The sequence below is a fragment of the Protomyctophum bolini genome (assembly GCF_963924005.1).
Source record: "Protomyctophum bolini genome assembly, chromosome: 12".
Lineage (NCBI taxonomy): Eukaryota > Metazoa > Chordata > Actinopteri > Myctophiformes > Myctophidae > Protomyctophum > Protomyctophum bolini.
The window spans coordinates 19,454,379-19,479,098 of NC_137873.1; the positions used below are offsets into that span (position 1 = coordinate 19,454,379).

Below are 24,720 nucleotides of genomic sequence, written 5' to 3' on the forward strand. Positions count from 1 at the left end.
GCCTTCGCATGGCTGCAGAGAGTGCTGCGTAGGGTTGGGTAGGCAGACGAGGTCTCCCTGGACCTCATCTATTGCCGCAGTTAAGTGAATAAGAAATGTGTGTGTGTGTGTGTGTGTGTGTGTGTGTGTGTGTGTGTGTGTGTGTGTGAGCGAGCCATGGTTTTGTGTGTGTGTGTGAGCCATGGTTTATGCAATGGAGGTGAAAAGAAAGAAGCGAGCGAAAGTGCCATGTAGGGGTAAATCAGTCACAGGGATATATTAGGACGTGTGTTTGCGTGAGGGAGGGAGAGAACAAGAGATGGGTGACTAGATAACACTGAAAAGGGTATCTTTGAAAGACAAAGAAGAGATCCTGCACACTGTCAGACACTTGCCACATTTCTTTTGCTCTTTATTAGGTCGACGTTTCAGTCGCTTAGACCTTCATTAGGACAGACTAGATAAAGTTTTATCCAGAAGAATTGGGAGAAATGAGATGGCAAGCATGCACAAACAAATTACTCTCTAGTGTCTCTGTATAACTTTGCCTGGAAGCAACTACAAAGCTCTCTCTCTCTCCCTCTGCTCAGCAGGGCATGCAGCCTGCCCTCATTGACTGCAGCTCAGTGACCCTGAACCAACGTATCTTTTGGTCTGGGCCCAAAAGTCCTCTGTATTCCCCATGACAAATAAGGTCATGGACCCTCAGGAAGAGGCCCTGTGTAAACCAGGACTGGGTGGAAGCCTTAAAACAATCCTGAGTGTTCATTTAACTTGGGGTGTACAAATTGAGGATTTGTGTTCTCAAAAATCCCTCTTATGTTTGGTGTTGTCGCCTCAACTACAGTCATGTCGTAAACCTAACACTAATGATCGGGAACATGTCTGTCACCCAGGCAGACATTTTTAGCTTTGAATTCTAGAATGACACGAGTGAAACAAAAGCTCTCATTGCGGTTGTTTCAACATCGCTTGAATGTCTCGTCTCTCCTGTTGCCAGCTGTGTTTTCAGCGGTCACAGATCAGGACCCCGGTTCAGATTTCACGACGAGCATAAGAATACCCACAAATGCTATTAAAGTATATGCTATACAAACAGTACTTTTTGGTGACACAGGAGATGCGTTATTTTGGTTGTCCATTTCATTACTCCAGCATGCGGTTACAGCTGTTGGGCTTCAGGTGTCGGTATAGGCTGGGAAATGTCTGAGATTGATCGGGCGTTCAGCCAAAATGCGTCAAAGGTATTAGCTCAAATTGTACTCGATGAGTCAGCCCTGTAATTGCCAGGTCTGTCTGTGGAGCGTGCATTGCACACACGCACACATACAAAGGGGAGATCTACTGACACAGATTTATTATACAGACAGTTTCTGTCAGCTGTTATTCATCACCTGTTGGAAGGGCAGAAATCTCACGGCGGCCATGACCGCCGTTGCCCCTCACTTTGGCCGTGTGCCCCTCGGAAGATAACATGCCCTGGCCTGCAGCAACTGTGGCCACCATGCCTCTTCTTCACTGTCCCAGTGCATTTGGTCGTTTTCCTCCAAAAACTGACAACACCAAAGGACAAAATCCTTGGTCTGCCTGTTGGTAATGTACAGTACCTAATACCTGTTGACATACTGTACATGGTTGAACAAGCCTCTAGAGACTTTAATCTGTAACCTGCAGTGGACCTTGCACTTTATCTTTTCTGGGCTCAATTACTCACAGGTGTGAAATGTAGGGCAACAGATAAGGGACAACGTCAGTTATTTACATGACTAACTATATCTAGACCAGTGGTTCTCAAAGTGCGGCCCAGGGATCCTTGAACGGGTTCCAAATGGACCTGTACCTCTGAGAGTGGACCAAAATCACCAAATCGAACCCGACAGTGGACCAAATGGACCCTTACAGGCTATGGGTTATTGACATTCTCTATTGATTGCATGGAATTGACTTAAAATGAGAAAGGGTCTCAGAATCATGACATGACGAGTGAAGGAAGTTGCTGGTTACCTACTGTATTCACTGTACTTGGTATAATGCTTGGGACGCCTCTACTGTAACTGTGACATTAAATGTAAATTGCTTTATTTATAAGAAGCTTGGGTGAGTTTACCAGGGTCACTGGGTGGACTTATTCCAGTCCTCCTGACATCACATTATTTACTATAGCTATTGGGGCAGATTCAGCTGTTTGAACATTGACTTAGATAACATATTTAGAGTATTTGAATGCCTAAGCATAGATAGTTAGATACTGTAATTTGAATGGCGGCCTGTCTGTTATTTACCTTTTCCCCTTTTAGTTTTATATTTCCTACTGGGTCACTGTACTTCCTGTTTGTCCTACTGTAAACTAATGTTAATGTATTGCATTCTGGACTCTTGCACTATTGCACAGGTAATGGGAGCTATATGATGCCATGCGTTGCACAGTAACCTAGACGGGGAATTATAGCCCATAATCCTGGCTGCGTTGGTCTCACACTCACACTTTTGGTTCACCAACCTATGAGCCCGCCTCTCCTCCCCAAGCTCCCGTCCTCCTCCCATCCTAGTAGAACGCAGCGGAGAACACTGACGTCACCAAATTTGGAGCGATGCCCCGGTTCACTCCCGCGCCACCTTTTTATGGGCACAGTTACACGTATGCTTCATAGCAGAAGGGCCAGTGTCCCGTTCACATCAATCTCATGGGAGCTAGTGGGTGGAACGTCTGGTTGTGGCATTTGTGTGCAGTTCAACATTGGTGAACTTTGACCAGTTCAAAAATCAAAAAGCTCACTGTATTGACTGATTGGTCATTAAAATAAACATGCTCTGAGAATGCACACGGCCATCTGACCGCTTGTGTGACGCAGGTGTGTGACTGGCTGCACTCGTACAGCAGGGCAGCGAGGTATTCCCCTGCCTGTTGCTCTGTTGTCTGTCCATAACATTGCCGGAGCCAGGGAGGGTATCCCCTCGCGCGAGTTGTTTTTGGCCCGTTTCCAGATCGGCCAAGCTGATGGCTGCAGCGCGAGCGCGCCTCCTTGATGTGCTCTTGTGATCTGACTCCAGCTCTGCACATCCCTGATCACTGCGGTGGATTATTATGGTCTGCCGAACTAGCACCATGGGAGCTATGAGTAGGACCCCAGGAGAGAGAGAGAGTGTGTGTGTGTGTGTGTGTGTGTGTGTGTGTGTGTGTGTGTGGACAGAGTCTCTATTCAGGGCAGTTAAGAGGTTCTTATTTACTGTGTGTGTCGATGTAGGCCACAAATAGCTTGGCATAACTGTATCAGTCATAAGAGTTATGTTGCTATGTCACATCATGTGTGCACATGATCTGAGTGACGCATACAGTGTCTCTCTGTATCTTTGTAATGTACACATTCATGTCTGTATACAGCATGCAGAATGTGATGTCATTCTTGTGTGTGTGTGTGTGTGTGTGTGTGTGTGTGTGTGTGTGCGTGTGCGTGTGTGTGTGTGGTGTTTTCCAGTAGTGCCCACCCTATAACCTTGTTTACTACAGCATTACTAATAACTCTCTGTAAGGTGTGGCACTGTGATATTTACTCTGAGCTATTTTTACTAGCCCAACATGGCCTGCGGAATGCTACATGCGTGCACACACACACACACACACACACACACACACACACACACACATCAACAGATGTACGGCTACAACTATTTTAGGGATTATTCTATTGATTAGTTATATATGAATGGCTGTGGAAAAATCTAAAAAGCATGGGTGTGTGACTGCATGTGTCATGCACCCATGCATTTGTGGAGATAAACCCATTGGTTCCCAAACATTTTAGCTCGGACCCAAGCTAGTGAGAATAGCTCATCTACAAGCTCACAACGCATAGCTTAGTGCTGCCTTGTGAGCTGGTAGATTGACTTTTTTTCCTTTTTTTTCTTCATGAAATTACTGGAAAGAAATCATTGAATTCGTTTTTATTTCATGACCAAAAACAATTCTTTTTGAAAATGTTTTGAAATGATAATTTAAGGGGGCCATAAATACCACAAATAGGTCCAGAGCCAGTGTTTGGGAACCAGTGGATTAACCTCCACTGCCATGTTGTGACTCATTCCCTGTCAGATGTGGCATGTGCACATACTGTACAGAGGTGCACATACTGTACTCTCTCTCATAATAATAATAAACACTTTCTCCACTTAATCGAGCTGTTCAACTGTCATGTTAGCCCATTTCTGTGTGGGGTCTTTGCATGTCTTCCCAAATGCCAAATGTCAAACCATTTGAGGAGGATCATCTCTCTCTTTTATCTTTCGTAATCGCTGTGGTCTTTGTAATGTTTTGCCTGAGGAGCTTAAAGCTCAAAACACATTTGAACATACATGACGGGTGGTGATTTTATCCTTCATCTATCAGCTTTGCAAGATTGAGGATACACAAATGTATCATCTATCTAATAATGCTAATTGTTTCCCTTCCTTCCTTCCTTCCTTCCTTCATTCCTTCATTCCTTCCTTCCTTCCTTCCTTCCTCTGTTCCCTCTCTCTATCAAGGTTATTACACTTCTGATTATTTAGTTTTTACTATTTCACTTTTCAATTTCAGTTCAGCTTTAGTCAGTTTGTAAAGCAGCAGGTTTGCTAGTTATGTTTTTGTAATATGGGGTAGACGGGGTTAAGATTTAAAAAAAAATCTCAGATATTTGTTTTCAGAAGTAGTGAAAATGGCCTTGACAAAGTCTTATATTGGCTTGACAAAGACTACAACTAAGCACATTTTCTTTGACTTTTGTCACTATTAGTACATTTAGAATCCACCCTGTATCCTGTATCATTTTCTTGTATTGGTTATTCCTTGACTAAGTGTAATAAGTAACCCTGGTGTGTCCCTGTGTCCTGCAGGATGCTGGCTACTGGCTGCAGGTCCACCGCTTGGAGCACAGTGACGGTGGCATCCTGGACCTGGACGATGTCCTCTGTGATGTGGCCGACGACAAGGACAGAGTGAGTGGGACACGGTGGAGGAGGAGGAAGGGTGGGGGCTGAATGGGAGAGGGCTTTTTACCTCATGTCTAAGCAAAGGTTTAGTAATAGTGACCAGTATGCAGTGTGCTCACACAAACGAACACACACACACACACACACACACACACACACACACACACACACACACACACACACACACATGGTTTGGAGAACTTTGTTTTATTCAAAAGATTTCAGCTCTCTCCTAGAACCCCACCACCAAACATACAGGCACATTGTCTTACTTAAAAGTCTACACGTCACGTACATGTTAGATTTAATTTTGTTTCTTTAATGAACAGAGAACCACTCATTGGGACGAAAGACAGCATTTTCTACAATAAAGTATAGTGAATATTGTAAACTCTTTTGACAGACCTTGCTGCCAAAGAAATTATTCTGCTTTACAAATTATGTAGTGATTTCGTCAACAGAAACGGTCTACTTTCAGGAGGGTAATAATGTTGACCCTGTATTTGGGAGTCATAAGAGAAAATCCAAAAATATGATCTACTTGAGTTTACAAAATTCAGCTTCACCTCCATAAAACGATGAAAGCCAAAATCCAGGATAGAGGGGCTGTGTGAATGTGGTCTGGACTCTGTGGAGGAGAGTCATGGTGTCTGGGTGTTCTACGCTGTAGAAGGACAGAGTACCTGCGCTGTGATCCAGGTACACGCCTATTCTGGAGATCACGCGGCCTGGGACATGAGAACCGGTATTTTGGTGGCTATAAATATAACCTCCCGCGTACATACCAGAATAACACTGTAAAGACCAACTTTTGTCGTTTGATCCGAATCCACATTCGTCGGCGGATCCCGTTCTGCTGATGTCTTTACATGCGACTGCTATGCGAGCATTTATGCTCCACTCCACCTCCCAGTAACTGCGTTCAGTCAGACCCTCTGTGCTCAGAACCTGATACATGTCACTGAATCTCTCTGGGTGATGAGGATGTGATTGCGTTTCACTCTCCCTCGTTACTTTTCTGTCCCCTTCGGACAGAGACAGGTATTGATGTGCCGTGTTTGGATCCAGTGTGATCGGACGGAAATATTTTAAGAAGTCCGCTCGGGTCTCTGGATTTGTTGGTTTTGACAGAAGAACGTCCACTCGACATACTGTCTCCGAAATGTTTGTGCCTTCCTCTTTAAGAATGTGTTCTAGTTTGCCTCTCGCCGTCGTCACAGCCACGGAGACATCTTCAAAGTAGCTCAGAGCGCGGACGTTTCTGCCGATTATGTCGCCTGTACATTCACTGATCTTTGGGGGTGAGGTGTAACTGTGTAGAAAATGAATGTGATCCTCCGTGCGAGAGAGCTTCTCCTGCTCGGCACGTCTCCTCCTCAGCTCAGTAACCTCCTGCTCCACAAGCTTCCTCAGTTCCTCAACCCGAGTCACTTCACGTTTCTGCTGGTCCCTGATCAGCTCCCTCACCTCCGATCGGGTTTTCTCAATGGAAGAGATCAGCTCAGTCAAGATGGTGTCACTGTCCTCCACTGCTCTGTCAGCGGAGACATAGATGGACTTCACCTCCTGGTGAAGCACCCTCAAGTCATTCTCTCTCTCCTGAAGTCTCTGCTGGATTTCTTGCTGACTCCTATCGAGCTCCTTCTGTCTCTCAGCCCTTTCTGCCGCAGCCAAGATCGTATCGTGGCCTTTGTGCTCTTCCATGGAGCACAGGAAGCAGATACACTGCTGGTCAGTACGGCAGAAAACCTTCTTCACCTCGTTGTGACAAGAACAGATGTTATCCCGAAGCTTGGAGGTGGCTTTGATCAGCTCGTGTTTCTTGAAGGCAGGACACTGATAGTGAGGCTGGAGGTGAGTGTCACAGTACGAGACCATACACTGAAGACAGGTCTTCACGGCTTTCCTTGTTCTTCCAGTGCAGCAATCGCAGGCCACATCTCCAGGTCCAGCATTGCAGTGAGGAGGGGGCACAGCCCTGAGTGCCGTCTCCTTCACTCTGTCTACCACATCCGCCAACATGTTGTTTTTCTTCAGAACCGGCCTCAGGTTGAACGTCTGTCTGCACTGTGGACAGCTCCATCTCCCTCTCTCAGCATCCTGATCCCAGTGTTGCTCGATGCACCTACTGCAGTAGTTGTGCCCACAGGGAACCGTCACTGGATTCTTCAGTAGATCCAGACAGATGGGACAGCTGAACTGATCCTGGTCCAGTTGAACTCCTTGCTGTGCCATTTTACAACTGCCTGCCTGCCTGACTAACAAACAAAACGACAAAAGGAATGAGTTTAGTTTTGCTTTCTTTTTCTCAAAGATCTGATTGTGTGTGTGTGTGTGTGTGTGTGTGTGTGTGTGTGTGTGTGTGTGTGTGTGTGTGTGTGTGTGTGTGTGTGTGTGTGTGTGTGTGTGTGTGTGTGTGTGTGTGTGTGTGTGTGTGTGTGTGTGTGTGCGTGTGCGTGCGTGCGTGCGTGCGGGGTGTGTTTAAAGTTGACTGTGATTCATTGGTAAAAAATTGCTCCGCTCTTGTTATGAATAGACAAATCCACAGAGCCGTAATAATGAAACTGCAACTACAGGCAGCGCTCTGTGGATTAATCTACTTGGAATACTACATGTAAACATTTTCAAGCATAATTCCTAAATCTAATCTCCAAATGTAATTAAATTACACAATACTGTGTCCCTTTAGACTTAGGACATTAGGGCAGCTTTGAAAAGGGAGGGAAACCTGTGTAGGCTTTCCTACTTAAAGCAGCTGTGTTGTTGCCCCTCCCCCTCTGGAATGCACTTCCCAACCAGTTTAGAGTTAAGAGAGCACGTTTGCTTTCTCCCTTCCATCAAAACCCTGCTCAAATAAACCCACATTTTTAAAATAGCTTTGCCCAGCTGAGGTCCATGTTTCTCAACCCATGTTCAACTTTTATTGACTTTAGTCATGCACTTTAATACTTTTTTTCTTCATAAACAAACTATGTTGCTTTAAATTTGTTTCAAGTAAATCAACTTTTTGAGTACTTGATGGATCTTCACAAAGCATATTTTCCATACAAAATAATGAAAGACAATCAGACTAAAGCAAAAGAGGACAATACATACCAGCAGTGCTACGACTGGGAGAAGTTGTAAGCAGGGTGTTTGCAGAGTGTCCAACACAAGTTACACAACAGGCGGGAAGGGAAGCCCGGGAACTAACTGATCTGTTCTCTGTTCTCTGTGCCTTTATGCCTGTCTCAGAAGTCACATGACAAGTGTCACGTGACAAAACATTTTGCTACCCACTTCCTGTATTCCTTAAAGAGATACTAACTGCCACAGAAAACATTGAATTTTCATCTTTGAAACACGAAAAACAAAGAAAACATTACATAAACTATAGTAATGGAACACACCTTGACTCAGTAATGGGTGAGACGTTTCTCCTGATGAACATTTAAAGATATAGGTCACTGAAATTGTCTCTTTTCCATGACCATATTTCTCTCTGTCGCACACACAGACGGCATCGTTGCTGTCAGGCAGAAACCTTGTATCTATGAAATCATGAACACAGCATCCAATTACTGTGAAATGTTGCATGCATGCGCACTCACACACATTCACTTACAGCATTGCTTTTCAGTCTATTGTCGCAGTCACTGCTATAACTACAGTAAATCTCTTAAAAATATATTATGAAGAAGACTATTGACATTAAAAACAAATGATGAATTAAGGAACCCCAATAAAATAATTGAAAGTAGAACAATAATAGTCTAAACATGTCTAAGCAAACATTTTCATATTGTAAGTGCAGCCATGGTCAATCTTATGCTAATGTACCTGGCCATGGCTTACACACCTGTCGCTTTGTTTCTCTCTATTGCTAGTCTACAGTTTATGACTTTACAAATTGTGTAGCCTAACAGAAATTTGGTATGAGAGATGCTATTCTTGTTTAAAGAGCCCCAATAAACCATCTGAATAATTAAATTCCCAATACTGTCACCATTTTAATTTGTAATTTGTTAAATGTCTTGTTTTATGCATGCTTTTTTATTGAATCAGTGAATAACAATGACAACTAATGCGTCAAAAAGAAATATTTAAAAAAAGGTTTAATTTTTATTTTATTTTGTATATATATATTTTTTAAATAGCTAAATTTAAATGGGTAACCAGCATGACATTTCACCTGTCTTGTTTTCACTTGCTGCATCCAGACATTCTGAGAAGTTGTACAACATCATTAATTTACATGTCTAATATGTGAGTGCAGTTTGCCGGCCACTGCTACAGAGCTGACAATGAGGTTATATCTTCCCTTCTTCTCTGGAGTCCTGCCTCAGGGCGGACCAGAGGTAGAAAGCTGTCGTTCCCTGATGTCATCGCTAGGGACACATGCTTCAGTAGGCAGGAACTGGGGGTGGCAATGAAGGACAGGTGCTTCAGTAGGCAGGAACTGGGGGTGGCAATGAAGGACCGGTGCTTCAGTAGGCAGGAACTGGGGGTGGCAATGAAGGACCGGTGCTTCAGTAGGCAGGAACTGGGGGTGGCAATGAAGGACCGGTGCTTCAGTAGGCAGGAACTGGGGGTGGCAATGAAGGACCGGGAAGTCTGGCGTAGCATTGTGGAATCCATGATCTCGGCCGCGGTTGAAAAATGATGATGATTATGATGTGAGTGCAGTTTGGATATGGCATGTATGTGTCATCTCATGTGTGCGAGAGAGAGAGAGAGAGAGAGAGAGAGAGGGAGAGAGAGACAGACAGACAAGTTTTGTTAGAAACATCTCCTAAACATTCCATTCAATCAGCACTTTTTGTTCTCACAGCTGAGACCATTAATGTCCAAGGGAGAGGGGGGGGTGAAACACAGAACAAGTTTGACCACCTTCACACCACCAAGCAGTGTCATTGTTAGAGGTAGTGTTCATTTACTGTTTTAAAACCATGTCGTGGGCTGCATCGGAACTTTGCGGCCTGCGGATGGCCAGTTTGACACCCCTGGTTTAGACCATAAACAACTGCATATTAAGGTATAGAAATAAGATGCTGTATGTTATGTGAAGCCAAACAGACACCAAACGGATAATTGTATTACAAAAACTCAAGTCAATCAATTAATATTTAACAGTGGAGGTAAGGTCAGGAATAAGCATCAGTCACACAGGACCAGTGAACTTGACCATGAGACAGCAAACTGCTCCCTTGTGTTTACATCTTAACGCTGTCTCTGAATAGCAGGCTGACTCTGGCGCCATCAGGACAGATGGCTTATCCACTGTGACTCACACACACTCATCTGGCACACTGTGTGTGTGTGTGTGTGTGTGTGTGTGTGTGTGTGTGTGTGTGTGTGTGTGTGTGCGTGTGTGTGTGTGTGTGTTAAGAGTTCAGTGTGTAAAGCAGTGTGTGATCATGTAAGCCTTGCATGTGTGTAGATACAGTATGAATTATGTGTGTTTGCGTGCGTGAGTGTGTGTGTGTGTGTCTATGCATCCTGATTCCTGACCTCTGCCCTCTGAAACATCCATCATAGTTACTGTTGTCTGAATTGAAATGGACAGCTTTATTTCTTTTATCCACCATTGGTGTCAATTAGATTAGAAGAACAGATTGAATTGAGGAAATGGAGACATAGAAAGACGAACAAAGTGACATTACTGCTGCATGTGACAGCTGCTTCAGTTCTGACGTGTGTGTGTGTGTGTGTGTGTGTGTGTGTGTGTGTGTGTGTGTGTGTGTGTGTGCGACAGAGAATGACATAAATATCAGAAAGAGAGATGCCAGGGACAGATGCTGTGTGTGCGTGTGTCAGTCAGATATGGACATAAAGATACACGCATGCATTTCCTTGCTCACTTTAGCTTTTTTCTGCCACTCATTGACTAATCCTTTGCTCTCACACACACACACACACACACACACACACACACACACACACACACACGGCACACCGTCCGGCTGGTTTGGCAGCCTAGGTGCCCAGAAGGTTGAGCCAACTGCCCGGGCCCATGCGCTTCTGTTTTGAGCAAGGTCTTCCCAGCTATGTGATCCTGATGTTGTCCTTGAATGGCTTTTTCTGACCTCCGGAGCTCTCTGACCAGTCGCTAGCTCCGAGTAGAGGACCTGTTTGGGACGGCGAATGTTCCGGCATTCACACAACATGCCCTGTCCATCTGAGCTGGTGTTTTAAGATGATGGTGCTGCCAATGCTGTTTGCCTCCTCAAGCACACTTGTGACATTTGTGTGCCTCTAGTTCCATTTGTTGTGCAGAATTGGGCACCTCTGTTGGTAGGACTCCAGGGCTCTTATGTGTCTGCTGTAGGTGGTCCATGTCTCATATAGGAGTGTGGGCAGGATAACTACCTTTTTGCCAGCAGGTCAGAGTTTTCGAAGACCCTTCTACGAAGCTTTGCAAAAGCCCCCCCGTACAGCAGATGCGATGATGTACTTCGCTATCAATGTCTGCCCTTGGGGAGAGGTGGCTTACCCAGGTAGGGCTAGACAAAACAGGGAAGGGCACACACCAGTGTTGGTTAGGTGCTCCTCTAAGGCAGTAAACAACAAATAAGAAAAAGGCGCACACTCGCAGCCACGTTGCTGTATGTTTACTGACAAGAATCCATCGTTTCGAACTAGGAGGTCTTCCTCAGGGAATTACCCAGGTAGGGGAATTGGTCCATGTTTTCAAGGACTACGTTGTTGATTGTTATTGTTGGTTGTGTTATGGAGGAGTCTGGTGGTCTTTTTCACGTTCACGTTCATGGCCAATCCCAGGAGCTTGTATGCTCCGGCAAAAGCATCAATGCTCTGAAGATCTATCTCTGTGTGGGCGACGATGGCATTGTCCTCTGCATATTGCAGTTACGCGCGCGTGCACGCACACACACACACACACACACACACACACTCGTGCCTTCGTTTTCTCTCCGTCTCTTTCCATCTTCACTTAAACACATGCCCATTCTTGCTCTGTTTCGTCATCTTCTCTATGCGTACACTACACTGTATGCAAGCGCAAACACTGTGTTGCGCGCACACACATCCCGACATATCCTAGGTGTTTGGTGACAGGCTCTCCTGCTGTGAAGTCATATAACCCTACAGAACGTGTGTGTGTGTGTGTGTGTGTGTGTGTGTGTGTGTGCACATAGTGGTGCAATGATCTCACAGAAGAAAATGCATACAATAGATGAAAGAAGAAAAGTATGCAAAATCTGTCAGACCAAGTGTGAGTGGTATGGACAGTAGTGTGTGTGTGTGTGTGTGTGTGTTTGCGTCCGTGTGTCTCAGCTGTGTCCACCACTCCTCCATCACTGTCTCCATCTGTCAGTCTGGTGCCCGGAGTTATGGTAAACACTCGGGGGGAACGACTGACATAGAAACATAGAAACATAGCTTTTTCAGAAAACTGTCATTTTCAAACAGACATTTTTAGAATCTGATCTCGGGTCAAAATGGGTTAATGAGTGTTTTGTGAGTGTTTGAGTGGTTTTGTGGGTGGTTTTGTTCCACGCTTAATGGTCCGACACATTTTGTGCGTGCGCACTGCGTGCGTTTACATTCCCGTGTCTCCTCATGCATGCATTAAGCTGCCAGAGCTCTATATAGCTGTGGTTACTCCCTAGCGGTGACAGACAGACACAGAGATAGACAGACAGGTGGGGCCAAGAGGTTAAATAAGCCTTGAGGACAGGAGATTGCTCCAGACTCGTGTCCTGTTCTGTCCTTAACGTCTCAGCATCAGAAAGCATTTCAGTATGTTAAGATAGACAGAGCCCTGTGGGGGAATGCGGGTGATGCAGTAAGCCTACAATTAGAGAAATAAGATACATATATACAAATGAAAACACAACTCGTGTAAAGTGAGGGGCACGAACAAACATAGTACCCTAAACAAGTCCATAGACTTGGCTGCCATATGAAGTCATGTGGCGTGCTGGTTTTTTTTACGTCATTATAAGTCCATAGACTCGGCTCCCATTAATGTTTCTAAAATATTATTATTTTAAAATAATTTCCAAAAGCCAGATGTTGGAAGGGATAGCGCCCCTCAAATATATATAATAAAATCACACTCGTGTGAAGTGAGGGGTGCCTTTTATCACAATGATGACATCTGATGGTGTCCAATCATATGAGCTTATTCCGTGTATGGACGGACGGACTGAAGGAAGGACAGACAGACAGAGCTGTGCCTTGAAGTGGCTGCAGTCTGCACCTTGAACTAGGCAATTGACGACTGGATGAACATAATGACAAAGTATATTCTACCAATAAATATGTCGGCTAGTCGGTACTCTCGCATCGCATCATTGTATCATCTTTCAATAAACATATGAGCATTCTCTCAGTCACTCTGGCCCCTTTTCCACCGGTTCAGTTCTTTTTGGTTCTTAGTCCATGAGCCAGAACTCCAAAATTGAAACATGAATTATGAATTGAGTGTGCAAAACCATACCTATATTAGATTGTTATCACCATTAAACTTCCCCAATTGAGTACTTACACGAAGACAATGATTTATTGTATTACAAATGTTACATTTTTAAATATGCAAATGAGGCATTCTGTAGGAAAATATGCAATAATCAAAAATATGAAAAAGCTACTACTGTGGAAGGGTTATCATGTATTAATTTACTTGTATTGATCCTATAAACAATTTAATATAGGGTATAGTTTGCCCACCAATTATGGAGCTCTGGCTCATGGACTAAAAACCAAAAAGAACTGAACCGGTTCCCATTGGGAACCAACCGGTGGAAAAGGGGTCTCAGTGGCTCATGCAACCTGGAAGTGACAGACCAAACTTGGTGTGTGTCTCTCGTATGATCTCCGAGGTGTGCAGAGCTGAATGGCAATTCAGACGGACCAACGGTTTCAGAGAACCCAAAAAACATGAATAGTACACAGATTCTCTTGTGTGTTCGGGAGATTGTGTTTTCAACCATTAGGTTTACTTATCAAGACCATATAATGGAGCCAGTAGGCTTTACTGGTCTTGATGAGTACCCTGGTGATTATGGGTTGATGGCATTTAAAGAGGGGATATAAATCCTAACCCGACCCATGACTTGTATCGCTTCTGACATGCATGCCACCGTCTTAGTAGCTATAATGTACCTCTGTATATCTGGTAAATATGGACATGCATAGTACATACTACATCTATGGCTCATTTTTGAGTGTTTGGCCATGAATAAATAGTATGAGTAAATAAAAAGTAAGTCTGTAACATGCCCCAGGCCCCCCACCCAGCCTCCTTCATTGAGTGCACTGTATATAAGATGACCTCATTTATTCCAGCCCCTACCCCTCTCTCCCTCCCATTCCCTTTCTGTCTGACCCCCCCATTTCTACTTCTCCCTTTCCTCTGCCTCTCTCTCTCTCTCTCTCTCTCTCTCTCTCTCTCTCTCTCTCTCTCTCTCTCTCTCTCTCTCTCTCTCTCTCTCTCTCTCTCTCTCTCTCTGCTAATAAGAACAAGATGGCTATATTACTGTAGACAGGGTTCTAGCCTCACGGAAACTTCCACAATCCAGGCGAAACCTCTCAGAGGGGCAGACAGAGAAGGATCTTAGACAGACTGTGTGTGTGTGTGTGTGTGTGTGTGTGTGTGTGTGTGTGTGTGTGTGTGTGTGTGTGTGATCGTGTTCATGTACAGAGAATTACATACTTCTAAAACTCAAGGGTCTTGGACACAAAGACTGTGTGCGTGTGCACGTGTCCGTGTGCGCGAGCTACTTGAATTCGGCTGACACTGGGACTACACCAGGCGCATCCGTGCGCAGAATTTACTGTGGGCGTACCATGCTTTTGGAAAGTTCCAAAGCCTCCAATTGATGTTGCTATTCAACCCGATGACAGTAATGCATTACTTGTGATTATGAAATGACAGGAGGGCTGTTTATAATACATTCTGACTCCATAAGTGTGATTTATTACGATTAATTGTTTTATTATCAAACGATTATCAATTGACAAGTGAAGCCTATCCATGAACTGCTGATGCTCGAGTCCTACAACATTTAACCCTAACTCGTGTGCGCAGTTGTGTTCCCACTTCCTGGTGTACATGGTTCTGTATAGTCGTTCTCAAACCTTTTCATGTCAAAGACCACCACATTGATGTGTATTTGGCCATGGAAGAAAAAGGTTTTGTGCCAGGGACCCCCTAGAAGAGAAGATTTTCCAATATGTTCAAAAATAGCAGATGTACAAGCTCACAGTGTGGCACAAAGACGCTGTGAGCTTGTACATGTGCTATTTATTTTTTTAAAGATATTTTGTGGGTGTTTTTTGCCTTTATTGATCGGGTACAGTAATTAGATAGGAAAGAGGGAGAGAGATGGGGAGTGACACACTGCAAAGGCCGTCGGGCTCAGGAGTCGAACCCGTGGCACGCCGCCCGGCCGGGTTTGGCAGCCTAGGTGCCCAGACGGTTGAGCTACCCGTCCGGACCCATGTGCTGTTTTCTAACAGACCAATTTAGCTTGGGTCCACCTGGAACCCCCCGCATGGACCCCTGGGAGTCCCACCGCGGTAGCAGATAGAATTTACACACGATCATATTTTTGAAAAGCCACGCATAAAACACGCGTCAATGAAGCCGTGTGTTGGCGGTGCACAGCCCTTAAAACACTGATCTTTCATTATGCCTCCCCCAGACATTCTGGGGCTAACTTCTGACTTGCAAATTATGCCATTAGTCACATTTAGAAGTCATGTGCAGAGTGTTTGCCCAAACAAGCCCCTCGCTTCAGGCTCTTATGTGTGAGAATTAGTATTGGAGGAAATCAATCTTGAAAACGACGTCACGCACACCCCGAAACGCGTCAAAAATGTTTACGGGTCTTTGAGAAGCTATTTAAAATGGTGAAATGTCATTTGTGTTGCGGTGGATGTCTTTGCGTTTGAACAGGTCACCTCTTGTGCTCGGCATGCAGACAGTGGCACTAGTCACCCCTGCTAATGAATGTAAGGCCTTTTGGGAGGTTTCTCCTCCTCTCCCGGTGCCTCATGGGTAAACTCTGTGTGTGACAGTGGTCCTTGTTGGCCCTGGTTGCTATGACGCCTGTGGTGTTCATGCGTGCACACACACACACACACACACACACACACACGCACACAAAACGTTTGCCTCAATTATACGATTATTTTTTTTTATATTGGAAAATGCAGGTCTACATGCTCACAACAGTTGAGCTTGTAAAGCTGCTATTTTCTGTAGTTTTGCACGCCACCTATTCCTATTGTACAACTTCTATGTATATCTATTCAAGCTTTCATGGCCACGTTTTGAGCTCATAGATCTGCTACTTTTGATGCTTTTTTGTGACGATAGATGGGTGATTTCTGCTCGACATCAAAGATATATTTACTGCATGCTAATTCGATAATGTTAAAGTTTATTTAGCTATAACATTTGTTCTACTAGTTGACCTCATGTCACACCCTCAGGACAAACGTGACGGTAAACAGTAACGGTCACACAGGTGATCAGAGAGCTCAGAGAACACATTAATAAAATCTGGGAATAAATTCATCAGTACCTTACCAATGTGTTTTTAAAGGTGTCTAGTAGTAACACATCTAACAAAGATTGAAATTCAGTTTCCCTAGGAGAATCTGTGACAGCTGCTGAACCTGGGACCTCCATTAGCAACCTATATGCAGGCAAAATGTCATTCTACGAGGGGTCAAACTAGGGTTTTTTTCCATGATTCTGAATCCATTGCGAGCATTTGTTACGCATGAAAAACACTCCTTGGGCTAAAAACGGCCATAGCCACTATTCCAAATGACCTCATCACATTTGTTTCCTAGGGAAACTGAATTAAAATCTTTGTGAGATGTGTTACAAACACATTGGTGAAGAAATGTATTGGTAAGGAATTTCTGCTGTAACCAGATTGGCTGATGATATTCCCTGACCATGACAGACAGACAGACAGACAGACAGACAGACAGAGAGAGAGTGAACACAAGGAGGAGGAGGGGAGATGGAGAGAAAGCTAGAGAGTACAGCAGGTCAGCTGTGACCACACAACCTTACATGGACACGAACCGCAGACGACACCACAACTGACCCCAAGTCTGTTCATCTGCCATGGGGAGGATTCGAGAAGTGGCCATTCCTTATTTTTTTATCTTTATTCTAACGTTATACGCTTGGTTGCCTGTGTCGTGCTCAGTAAAATGGCAGATATGCAAGCTCACATTCGTGGGCCTTGTGAGCTTGCATATCTGCTATTTACGGCACGCAACACCAGCGTGCAACTAAGTATAAATCATGCTTAACCCATTAAGACCTGGAACGCATCTGTGTCACCTTAGCTTTTAACCACTTTAACCATTATTTTTTAACTTTAGCTATAAAAAATAGCAGATACACAAGCTGATAGCACGGCACAGTGTATGTATATGTCTGCTATTTTTGAAAACTCGTGACAATTTGTGCAAATCTTGAATACATACCGGTGTATATATATATTTTTTTTACTTACTTTTTATCCCACGATTTTGTAACCCATTTTTCACCCCTGTGTCAATCATCTAATGTGATCCTGGGCTCTACACACCCTCCGCCAACCTGGGGAGAGCAACGGACTTAACTCATGCTTCCTTCATGCTTGAGTGTCCAAGTTTTTCCTTTACACCTGACAGGGGGGAGTTTCCCTGGTTGGACGTAGCGCGTGGAAGGAACACGTTATTCCAACCAGTTCCTTTCCCCTCCATCAGGCGCCCCGGCTGGCCAGGGGGAGGCAGTTTAGAGACCAGGATTACTGCATGTTTTTGTGAGGGTACCTACCCTAGGGGACACGGGGAGAACATGCAAACTCCACACAGAAAGGCCCTTTCGCCTTCGGGTATGGGCACTGATGACGCGGAGGAGGAAAAACCATACATATATTTTTAAAGCGAACATCTATCTAACTCAAATCTTTGCTTCTGGGGGTCCCTGGAACAAAACATTTTGAGATGGGTATATATATATAATTGTGGGGCTCTTTGACATGAAAAGGTTTGAGAACCACTGATATAGAAACTGTGTGTGTGTGTGTGTGTGTGTGTGTGTGTGTGTGTGTGTGTGTGTGTGTGTGTGTGTGTGTGTGTGTGTGTGTGTGTGTGCGCGTGTGTGTGTCTGTGTGAGTGAGTGTGAGTGAGATAGTGTGATAGTGTGCACGAGCGCATTGTGAGTTCTTTTTACTTTCTGGAGCATCCCAGCAAAGACACCTGGGCATGTGTAACAAAGACAGTGAGATGTCTTCAGAACTGTTCTGCTGTGCTGGGGAAAAAGTCCTAATTGAGTGCCTGGTGGGAAATAATGGTTGTAACTGTACCTGCCTGACAGTGTTCATGATATCGCCGATGTTGGCTGCAAACCCCGTATGTCGAAAACATCGCTTGCCGATCCACAAGCTCTCAGTGCGACACGTTCTGAGCTTGTAGATCTGCTATTCTCACTACTTTTGTGTGACACAATGTGGAAATATGAGGTTTCTGCCCAACAGTGACGATAATGCTTTGTGCTGTTGCAATATGTGCTCTCTGCATGGCTGGGCTTTTGACACTGCTGTTTAACCGCATTTACATTTATGCCTAAGTCATGGATATTTTAAACCTTTGGAAACCAGGTGGATTAGAATACCTGGAGAACTAGCAACAGTCAGTCTGGGCCTCAAGGCCTGACAACCACTGATGGCTTGAGTACGGAGGAATGCTGGTGCCCTCTGTTGGTGGTGTGGTGTCAATGCAGCACCAAGTGCTCCTCCAAGAAAATTGTGTGCTAAAGAGAATGCCCACTAGCCAACTGTTCTACTCATTGCTGTGAGTGGACGTGGCTTCACGAAGTCCCTGTAGCATCATGACAGCACGTCAGTACGTCATTTGAGAGTTGACTCCTAAATAGGGCTGTTACTTCGCTGATAACCAGAGTTGCTGGGAAAAACTGTTATGTCGCGGGAAAGGAGGCTAGAAATGTAATTTATAATAGTGCTACTACACACTGTATACTAGTTTAACGTTGCTTGATGTGTCATATGGAAGTCGAAGTGGACAAACTTTACAAAGAATTGAATTCTGAACCATTTAAAAAAATATTCTTAGTGAGTTGTGAAGTTGTAACTTAACTTCACTCTACACCAAGCCTCTTTGTCAAAATAGCTGATCGACAAGCTTAGATTAAAGCCCCATTTATTCTCCTTATCTGATATTTCAAACAGACAGAATGAACAGGAGAATGCTGTACTGTTCCTAACACTCACCCTTAGTTTTGATTGTATGGGTCACACACACACACACACACACACACACACACACACACACACACACACAGACACACACAGACACACACAGACACACACAGACACACACACACACACACACACACACACACACACACACACACACACAGTCACACACACAGTCACACACACAGTCACACACACAAGCTCACATGAAGTGCACTTAAAGTGCACTGGAAATAATTGCAGTTGTTGCTTTGGGCAAATCAAAACGCAAGTTATTTCTTTTTGAAGATTTCATCACAGTGATTGCTCCCTTTTTGCTCCTTTTCCCCCTGGAGTGCAAGTAGGCTATACACATAGTGAACTCCAAATGAACCATGCTGTTCACTGTTTATGAATATAATTTGAAGTATTCTTTGCATTGTTGCCTGTATAGATGAAAGAGACAAGAGAGTAAGATAGCAAAATCTGACATAGCCTGGCCGTGACTTGGATTTGAAAACAGGATGTATTAAGCCCAAATTATTCTCCTTATCTTTTTATAAAAACAGTGAAAATAGCCAATCTATATTGTACATCTACAATGTAGATTTGGCTATTTGAACTATTTAGAAATAGTAAAGAAATGCGTGACCAGTTTAGATGGGGCCCTAAGTATATTTTTGATGCCAATACTTTGTACTTTTAAGGCTTATTCATACTAGTCCAGTTTTCGATGAAGAGGTGACCAACAAAACTGTGGTTAGTAAAAACAGAGAGATGAGTTGTGTGAGCGCAGCAGTGACCACCGTGACGTCATGTTGTAGTTTTTGATCGTTCACACACCAAGAGCCATAACTCCAGGGGGTCCCCACATGAATTTGGGAGGGGGGGTCTCAGTGATAATTTATTTAACAGTTTAAGTGATCAAGATCTCTCCACACGTCTTTATAATTACACCCGTAGAGGGCCTAGGAACGTGTGGGGACGTTTAAGCCTTAAGGTACTTTTTAATGATATAAACTTCTATCTATCTATTTTTTTGACAGGGCCGTTGCTAGGCAACGCCTTGTGCAGCTCCCAGTGTCATGTTTTGTGCATGCGCGCAGCCGTTCACTTCCTTGTTTATGGCCCATGGTTTTGATCAGAACGCGAAGTTCTGTCCTCATTTCTGACTTAACTAAGCATCTCGTTTGGAATATTAACGCTTTTTAAGAGAGATCAGATGTGACGGCGCCAGGTAGTAATGGGAAATTATACCCCCTGGTTTGGGGGGGAAATGGAATGCAGGGCTTTTCAGAATAGAATCTGTCTCATACTGGAAGTGTGAAGGAGTGCTACATCAAAAGTAATCAACAAACTATACTACAACAACTAGTCAAACATTGGTTAAATCATCAAATACTATCAGAAAGCGGGATCTTGCAGATCCACTAATTTCACAATATTTATCTGTAGAACCAAGTCCCGAGTTCCGAGTGCTCGTCAGGGTGTGGGTCCCAGTTCAAATAGGATTGCTTTGGGGATCACTGCCAGAAAACGTTTGAGAACCCCTCGGCTAGCTGACATTACTTCCGTTCGCCTAGAACCGTCTGGCCTACTTAAGTAATAATCAGAGTCACATTATCTACATATCCTCTGTCTCTGGTTCTTAGCAGAGCGTTAGAGCTCATCAGTGTGGACGCGCACATGTTGTGAACGGCCCTGTACTCGAGTGACATTTTGAGAATCTAGGCCTTTTACTTGTAATGAAGTATTTCTACATTGTAGTATTGTGCCTTTTATTTAACTTTATTGCTGCCACTAAGTGGCAGCATACGCATACCTAAGGAATGCCACCCGTCCGCTCTAAGTCTACCATCCTTGTTTCCTTTCCGGGTTATTCAGGGAGGTGGGGGCTTTTGTTATGAGCACAGTATCAGTCACATTAGCTCAGACCCCTTAGCTATCATTACAAGTAGTTACATGTGTTTAGCGATGCGATACAAACTCACAAATGATTGACAATCGTTGTGACGGCTCACCATGGACAGTGCTCCAACCTTTTGAAATACAGCGCTTTGAAAATCCTGTTATAATGGAGGCCCAATGGAGCTGGATTTAAAAATCCCTTAGCTGGTGAGTATACTAACTGGAGCAATGGCAAAACCATACGTAGTTATGTCTAAATATAATGACTCACAAAATAAAAATATTTTACTACAAACGGACCGCTTGTCAGACTGCTCCTGCAGTAAATTACTACTGAGCATTGCATAGAGCATTGCAGTCCCGCCCCCTTTCATGGCGATGCCATGCCCAGGAAATAGTTCCCAATGCATTTTTCCCATAGACATTTCAAAACGTATTTATTTAAAGACCCTATAAGCGTTGTACAATGCCAACTCTTGTTGTGACAAATCATGACAATAAACACAATATTTTGGACCAAACAAATAATTACAAAGAAGAAAAACACTGCCGTTTTCTTCTTCTTTCTAATTATTTGTTCAGCCCGAAAAATTGTGTTTGTTGTCATGATTTGTCACAACAAGAGTTGGCTTTGTCCGCAGCATAAACGTCTTTAAATAAATACTTTCTGAAAACTCTATGAGGAAAATGAACAGGGATTTATTTTCCGGGTCTCTCGAGGGGGCGGGACTGCGACGCTCTACTGTATAGGACACATAGATCTGGACTTCATTCCTTAATGAAATATAATGACTAGAATCTAAACATTAATTGTTATGTTATTTAATGTTTATCTTGTTTAGCTAAATGCTAGTTATGTGCTGTATGTAGGCCTACTTGTTAGCACTCTAACCCATCAACCACCTGTTGACTCGACCTCATGGCTTTTCATTGTGATGTTTCACTCTGTAAGTGGATGAGAATGACTGCATTGTAATTGTATTGGAGGTGTTTAGTAGCTGACCTCAGTTAAACTGTGTTTCAGATCAGTCACCCACTTCATAGTCCATCAACACCTGCTGATACTCACTAGACTCACTATTTAGACTTCACCACAAGAGGTCTCTCATGCTCCATGAGACCTTCTGAGAGAAAGAAAGAAACACACACACACACACACACACACACACACACACACACACACACACTCGCTTTCGTGCTCTCTGGTTCTCTCTCTTGCTGTCTGTCTCTGTCTCTGTCTCTGTCTCTCTCTCTCTCTCTCTCTCTCTCTCTCTCTCTGCCAGAGGGGTTCCCAACGCTGTAACTCAGCCAGCCAGCTGTGGTCTGTGGGAAGAGCCTGCCCAGGGAGGAAGTGGTGTGTGTGTGTGTGTGTGTGTGTGTGTGTGTAGAACATGTACAGTACAGAGAAGGCAAAATGATAGAGGGACTGAGATGGTGGAGAGCAAAGTAGATTTTCTTTTTTTTTTGCGTGTGTGTGGGTGTGCGCGCGATGCGCGCGTGTGGCAAACATGTACCCAGCCACCGTGACATGTTCACACGCCCCCTCGCCTTCCACCAAACAGGCTGTTATGTCTGCACCATCTGTAAACGTGATATTTATGGCCCACAGTGGCACGGCTGATTCCCACGCAGCCCGGCGTCGTCGTCTTCTGTTCTTCTTATACCTATCAACTTATTTTTACCGCAGTCTTCTGCTGCAATGCTGACTCTCTCTCTCTCTCTGTACACTCTGTCTGTCTGCACCCCACAACAAATGATTTAGACCCAGGGCTGAGCGACTGTAGCTGCTGTCTAATAACCCCCTGGAGCGGCAGACACACGTCTGACCACAGAGCCATTAGTTGATCATTCCCAGGCCTTCCCATCTGCTGTGCTGTTGGATATTGTCGCTGTCGGGCAGAAACCTCGTGTATTCACTATTTCAACTTTCCCTGAATGAGTGCCCTATTTGTCGTATGACTATGGTAAATGGTGCATATATATATATACCATATATATATAGCGCTTTTTATCCAAGGTGCTTTAGAAGTTTAGATAGATTGTGCATTACATTCACCCATTCACACACAGATGGCGGAGGAAACCATGCAAGGCACCAAACTGCTCATCGGGAGCAGTTAGGGGTTCAGCGTCTTGCTCAAGGACACTTCGAGCCTGGAATCAAACTGCGGCTGGTCTACCGGCCACTCTACCCCTGGTCCACTGCCGCACCATGCCACGCAAACCTAGCAAATAAATAGACAGATCTACATAATAGAGCAGCTATTTTCGCTATATTACAAAACATTTTGTGTGAAAGATGTTAAGTTTAAGTTAAACCAATGAAGTGTTAACGAGAGCTTGTGACTGAATAATAACTACAGCGGATCAGGTTATTTTCCCATTGCCTGAAAAGCTATGGGTTTGGACATACAAGGTTTCCACCTGACAGACGAGGTGATTTAGCACACAGCTTCCGTGGAACCGTCCAAATTGGGCCCTTAAACGAACACTCTCATGGGTTTTACTGCGTTGGTGGAGAGGTCTAATATCTCCCCTGGCCTGAAACCCTCCCAAGGGGGCTCCTTGTGGTCCACATAGACCCCACCCTGAGAAGTAATTGAGAACATTTCATTTTGAGGGGCGCTAGCCCCTCCAATGCACAGCTTTGTGTGTCTGTCCGTTTGAGCACGGAATGTGTTTGTAGCACGGAATGTGATTTGATTTGATTGGCTGATGTATGATGATGTACTATATGGTCATAAGAGCGCCCCTCACTTCACACAAGTGTGATTTAAAAATATATATCTGCAGTGTGTGTAACGCTCTGACTTGTGAATTCTGTTCTAATTTTTGTGTTTTCATACCTTTATTGTGCTTCATATACAAACTTTCATGATTACGCTGAAGAGAAACTTCAGTGGACAACTGGACACTAAGCAAGGTTGATCTCACCACATCATAGCTTTTTCATTGTTGTCTGTCAGAAACCTTGTATATCCATATTTAAATAGTTTTTAATGCGCTACTTCATGATACAAGATTCTCACACAAATGTTGTGAGCTTGTAGATTCACAATAAATTTAAAATGTTTAAAAAAAGTATAATAAACGGTTTTGGACCTTCAATGTTTCCACCCGACACTGTTATATAATTTAGTGTTAATAATCTCACCACACATAGTACTGTATTTCCCCAAATTCCTTGGTTGACCACTCGTGCAGTAACTGTGCCTGCCAAAAGGGGGCAGTGTTGTGGTGGCTAGGAGCACCCTTAGCAGGGCCATGGGAAGCTACCGCTCACCTTCAGGAGAGAAGAGGAGGAGAATAGACAGAATAGAGGAGGAGAAGGTAGAAGAGGAGAGAACTGCATTAAAAGGCAGACGCTGGATGGGGCTTTACTGTGATTTATACTTTTTTATGATCCCGTATTCCCTGTGTTTTCATATTCCATATGTGTCGGTTTTTATCTCTTTTCATAATATTCTGCTTCATTAATTCATCATTATGTTCATATATATGCACATTTTATTGCATTTTAATGTAAAAAATGAATAATGTTTGATTTGGTATGAGGGAAATGATGAGCTTGAAAGGCGTGCGTGCGTGCGTGCATGTACATAGACATAGCCTGATTCATTGTGTTGTGTGCCGGTGGTGTGCTCCGTAAATAGCA

The 24,720-nt window shown here is 44.0% G+C and overlaps 2 protein-coding genes across 5 annotated transcripts in view; one reads left to right on the top strand and one right to left on the bottom strand.

Moving 5' to 3' along the window:
- LOC308325898 (partitioning defective 3 homolog) overlaps positions 1-24,720 on the top strand; it is a 261,533-nt gene that overhangs the window by 42,364 nt on the left and 194,449 nt on the right. For all 3 annotated transcript variants that reach the window (XM_080778653.1, XM_080778655.1, XM_080778654.1), the window contains exon 2: positions 4,849-4,950. In XM_080778653.1, coding sequence (XP_080634779.1) covers positions 4,849-4,950 — 102 coding nt within the window. The remainder of the gene's footprint in view (positions 1-4,848; positions 4,951-24,720) is intronic.
- LOC308325899 (tripartite motif-containing protein 16-like) lies at positions 5,183-8,114 on the bottom strand. Of its 2 annotated transcripts, none has more exons than XM_080778657.1 (2): positions 8,037-8,114; positions 5,183-7,202 (listed from the first exon to the last, which is right to left on the bottom strand). In XM_080778657.1, the coding sequence occupies exon 2, from the start codon at positions 7,177-7,179 to the stop codon at positions 5,482-5,484; it is 1,698 nt and encodes a 565-aa protein (XP_080634783.1). In that variant the 5' UTR covers positions 7,180-7,202; positions 8,037-8,114; the 3' UTR covers positions 5,183-5,481. The 2 variants fall into 2 exon arrangements, with proteins under 2 accessions (XP_080634783.1, XP_080634782.1); XM_080778656.1 differs by having other exon boundaries at positions 5,183-7,198; positions 8,041-8,113.

Bases quoted from the DNA above. Each gene is read 5' to 3' on its own strand.
- LOC308325899 (XM_080778657.1), bottom strand. From the start codon at position 7,179: ATGGCACAGCAAGGAGTTCAACTGGACCAGGATCAGTTCAGCTGTCCC.